Source organism: Penaeus monodon, chromosome 2 (assembly GCF_015228065.2).
Source record: "Penaeus monodon isolate SGIC_2016 chromosome 2, NSTDA_Pmon_1, whole genome shotgun sequence".
NCBI lineage: Eukaryota > Metazoa > Arthropoda > Malacostraca > Decapoda > Penaeidae > Penaeus > Penaeus monodon.
In genome coordinates this window covers 26,389,938-26,395,540 of record NC_051387.1, presented here as the reverse complement: position 1 = coordinate 26,395,540, position 5,603 = coordinate 26,389,938, and the positions used below count along the sequence as shown (strand labels likewise).

Sequence of the window (5,603 nt, the reverse complement as noted above, 5' to 3'; positions counted from 1 at the left end):
AACACAAACACACACACACCACACACACACACACACACACACAACACAAAACATGCAAAAAACATACATGCACCCCACACACCCCGGCACACGCCCCTGAACCCCCCCCCTTGCACAAAATTACATGCCCCCACACACATGCACACACAGACAACAAACATGCACACACTACACATGCAAAAAAACCCCGCAAACCCCACACACACACAACACACCCCAAAACCACCCACACACAACACACCCCCACACCACCACACCCCACACTTTGGCACACACAACATGCCCCCCAAAACCACTGCAAAACACCACAACCCAAAACACACACACACACAACCACAACACACACACACCCACACAACACACACATGCACGGGCCATGCCCCACACATGTACACACAACACACACCACACCCACACCACCCGTCCCCAACAAAAGTCCGAAAACCCCACACAAACACACGCACCCACAAAACCCCACACACATACACAAAACCACACACACCCACACACATACCCCACACACCCCCAACACACACACAAAACACACACACACACACACACCACACAAAAAATTTTGGGTTTATAATGTATATATAAATGTATGTACTTATATGAGGATAAAAAGAAGAAAAGATTGACCCCCCCAATAAAAAAGGGATATTTTCGGGCTGTCGATGGTGCGTAAGATCAAATTTAGTGGCGAAGGGGGTGGAGAGGTCCACGGCTGCTCAAACATGAGCATACCGTTATTTTGATGGGTAAAATGTGTATATGTTTTATATATATATTATATATATATATTATATATATTAATATTTTATATATATGTATATATATATTATTTTATATTGTTTTGGGGGGGATTAAATTTTTTAAAAAAATTATATTGTGTGGGGGGTGATTATATATTGTTACGCCGACCGCCTCGTCTCTCTGCCACCAAAAAAAGGCAGGCCCAGGGAGGGCGGGGGTTTCTATTTACAGGGGCTAACCCCTGAACAGCTCCAAAAGGCCCCCAAGCACCACAAACGTCCAAAAAACACCACGAGGGGAAAAAGCCAAGTGGGAGGCAGGGCACGAAAAAACACAAAATGGCCGTATTTCCTTTATTGACACAAGTTATTTACCCTCCCCCTTTTTTTTTATAGGCACAATACAGGGGGGAAAACCCGCATGTCAAACTGCCCGATACCCGCTTATTAACAGGGCAACACAAAATTTTATCAGGGCACAAGGGGAACATGTTTTCCCAGGTCCCTTTATGTTAAAAACATGCCCCGGGCATCCTTTTCCCTGTTAAAAACTTGTTTGCAAGAGGGCAAAGACCCACTGGGGAGCAATTATATATTATATATATATATATATATATATATATATATTATATAGAAAATGGGGATAAAATATATATATAATATATATATAAAATATATATTTTAAAATTAAAAATATGGTGATATATAATTTTATATATATTTTATATATATATAGTATAATATAATATATATATATGGGGGAGTGTCAATGCGGGCCCAAAAAAATGCGAAGGCAAGGGTTTCCCAAAGCAAAGGCCCCTTTTCTTACGCAGCCCGAAGGGTCCAATGGAAAGGGATGGGCCGATACGGTTTTGGGCCCCCGGGTCACAGGAGTTGCTAGAACGAGGCGACAAAACGCGACACGAAGTGCCTCAGGCACTCCGGCTGTAATTACGACACAGCCGTTACTGTTGAGTAGATAAAACGTGGCTACATTATAAACCTCTCTGGTATGATAATTTGAAAGCCAAATTGTAATGCCTATAAACCCTCGGTAAAGTTAGTTGTAGTCCACCAACCAACGGCTTTGCTTACCAGTTCAAAGTCACAGTAGCTTTGGTTTCAATTAAGGAGGAATAGTCTTTAGGCTTTCATTAACTTTCATTACTTATTGTTAAAATCTGGGCGCCCACTTACAGTTATAGTGATTTACCTGTTTAATTTCAGTAGGAATTATATGAAATAAATGATTTTATGTTCACCGGATGTTGAAAAAAATAAAAGCTACTTGTATGTCTGCTTTCAGACATGTGAATAATAAGGAAGGTAGCTGAGTGCCATATTCCTTCCTAAATTCCAGGTGCACCTTGTGAAGTCAGGGTGAGAATTAAACATACACACTGGCACAAGTATACTCGGTATAGTACCGTTTAATGTATACTCATATGTGTGTTATTCAAGTTTTTTTTTCATATGATACTTGTAAATAACGTGCGAGTGTTCTATGGTGTAACCAGTGTTTTTTCCCCTCAGGTATACCTTCTAGGACTGACATGTCCACGGGTTTATCTCACTCGTGCTGCGAGTCCTCTCACAGGTACTGTTGCTTTCTTTGTTTTATTTGTTAAGAAAGATGAAAGTAATATATCACACTGATTTTTTGTAAATACCAAACCTGATACCACTGATGTTATCATTGTCATTTATAGAAGATATGAGGTATAGCTAAAGAAACCTGGATTCGTACATGAAAGACAACTTTAATTCAAATATCACCATTCTGAGCAAAGCCCCGCCCCTTTGCTTTCTTTAATTAAATTTTTTTGCTTTTTTTTTCTTGTTTAGTTTTCTTGTGATATTTTTACACTGCTATTACTGAAGTATTTTCAAAGAAAATCGCACAGATTGACTGGGGCTAAAATGGGGCAGAACTAATGACATCGTGTTTGGCCAAGCAGAACGTGTCATCAAGTACCAGATATAGCTAGATTCATAAACATTATAGTTTACTTGATATGTTGTAATCGTCGGAAGTAAAACATTTTTTTTTGTTATAATAATGAAGTGCCCCATACCATGAGCAGCCACCAGAATACATAAGAGAAATTGTTTATTTCACTTTTGGGTTCAAATGGAAGTGGAGCTACCTGTTCCTTGGGTACATGACTTCTTACATATTTGCAGATGGTACACATTTTTACAGATAATAATAAGAAGAGAGACGAAGTAAAGAATATGATACAACATTGGTACCAGAAAATGTAGTATCATATAGGTTATCACAGATATTGCAGAATGTCACTCAATAAGGAAGTGTAAGATAGAAGTGTTACTAACGAAGTGAAGGTATTGAGAGGCACATCAGCTTTGACTCTTTGTCCAAGTACAAACAGCACAGCAATCAGATATATATATATATATATATATATATATATGTATATATATATATATATATATATATATATATATATATATATATATATATATATAAACACTTCATAAAATATATCTGACAACAGTGCAAGGGGCAGCTTGCTGCTACAGCAGCGACCCAATGCCCAGTCCTGCAGGCATTAGAAGATGATGTTGAAGCAATGACGGATGATCCTGTTTTCTGGGACATTGATTTTACGGGTAATTATTAAATCACGTGAATAGACAAGTTGAACATTACCTTGATGGAATGTTAATAAATCTCATGGCTCGGCAAGTTGGTTGTCAAATGAGTGTTATAAAGGCTAAATGATTCTTAGGTTACTGATTGTTATACACATATTTAAGGTACCAGGCCATTTTGTTTTGGGTGTGGTTGACTTACAGTGAGACACTGTAAGATGTATCACTGTTATCTGGGAGCTCGGATTATTGATAATGTAAAATACATGTTGGTGTGAGAAAATAAAAGATGATTTTCTTTGAAGTCGACAGTCAGTTACATCATAACAACAAGCTATATATGACTCCTTGTTTCACAGAAATCCATGGGTGACAGAAAAGGATGGCGAGAGCAGTACTTCGTCTGGTTCTCACCATGCTCAGACGGATGCTCAGACTGATAAGCACAAGACCCAAAGCCACGATTTTGTTTCAGCATTCCAGTCGATGTCCTCCCAGATCTGCCAGACGTCTGCTTCTCTAACCACGGCAGTTACACCAGTATCTGTAGGCTCCTGGTCTAGCAACCATGTACTTTGTAACCAAGAAACTCTTGCTAGCTGTGGGATGGTGCACCCTCATACTGCACATTCCGTGCACTCTAGCACTCATCCAGGACAGTGTATTCCTGTTACAACTCACTCCATACCTGCAGCTATCCAACAGTCATGGGTGGAACCGAAATTCCTGAGAAATGCACCTGTGCATCCAGATGGAAGTGGGTTTGCTGGGAGTGTCTTTTTAGCAGGAGGCAGAAGTGAGATACCGTGCCCTGTTATCCAGTCGAACATTTGCAACCATCACCAAGCGCAACAACACTCTTTGCAGCAGATACAGCCAGGTAAGTAAGTTAAGACCTCAATAAGTAAGATACTACATACACACACAATATGTGTGTGTGTGTGTGCTTGTGTGTATATATATGTATATATACATGTATAAACATAGATGTGTATATATATAATATATATCTATATATACATATATATGTATACACACACACACACACACACACACACACACACACACACACACACACACACACACACATATATATATATATATATATATATATTATATATATATATATATATATATATATATATATGTGTGTGTGTGTTATATATATATTGTATATATATACATATATGTATTATATATATATATATATATATATATATATATATATATATATATATATGTGTGTTTTGTGTGTGTGTGTGGGGTGTGTGTGTGTGTGTGTGTGTGTGTGTTATGTATGTATGCATGTGTGCATGTATGTATGTATATATGTGTATGTATGTGTCTATATATATTTATATATGTTTATATATACATTATATATATATATATATATATATATATATATTATATATATATATTTATATATATGCATGTATATGTATGTATGTGTGTGTATGTATATGTGTGTGTGTGTGTATATAATGAAATAATAAAACAACTTACCCCAGGCTCCTGAGTCCACGAGAGACAAGTGTTCAGTTGCCAATCATATTAGCTTCACATCTGCCAGGTACCACAAGTGCGTAAGAATCTTATGTACTTATTCATATGTCTCTTTGTATCCACACATGTGTGTGTCTGTTCATATGTATATGTATATATATTTTTTCAACAGCCATTTATTCCAATGCAGGAAATCGGCCTCTCTCAATTCATTATTTGAGAGGTTATTTGGCAGTCTCAACCTTGCTTAATTGAATGCCCCTCTTAATCAACCGCGGTTCGGTGCACTTAACACACCTGCGTTTTCTTCTGAAGGCGATATGTCGTTTTCTCGCCGTGAGATAGGGCTCGAGCGAGCAATCAGAGCGCAGGCATTTTTACGACTGCCGGGACGGGGAATTGAACTCAGGTCCATGAGGGTCGGTGTCCAGTGCTCTAACCACTGGGCCATCACGAGTCACACACACACACACACACACACACACACACACACACACACACACACACACACACACACACACACACACACACACACCACACACACACACACACACACACACACACACACACATGTGTATATATATGTGTGTGTGTGTGTGTGTGTAAAAAAATAAATATATATATATATATATATAATATATATATATATATATATATATGAAAGAAAATAATACAAACCACATGTGAGAATATAACAAGGAAGACCAACTATGGTTGGTTTAGATGGTC

General features: G+C 37.9%; 1 protein-coding gene across 2 annotated transcripts in view; it reads left to right on the top strand.

Annotated features, from left to right (window-relative positions):
* Positions 1-2,276: 2,276 nt before the first annotated feature.
* The window catches only part of LOC119582033, a 52,063-nt gene continuing 48,736 nt past the window's right edge, over positions 2,277-5,603 (top strand). The window contains exons 1-3 of one of the 2 annotated variants that reach the window (XM_037930260.1): positions 2,277-2,349; positions 3,272-3,386; positions 3,728-4,248. In XM_037930260.1, coding sequence (XP_037786188.1) covers positions 3,855-4,248 — 394 coding nt within the window. In that variant the 5' untranslated portion in view covers positions 2,277-2,349; positions 3,272-3,386; positions 3,728-3,854. The remainder of the gene's footprint in view (positions 2,350-3,271; positions 3,387-3,727; positions 4,249-5,603) is intronic. The other variant, XM_037930249.1, reaches the window with a different exon arrangement.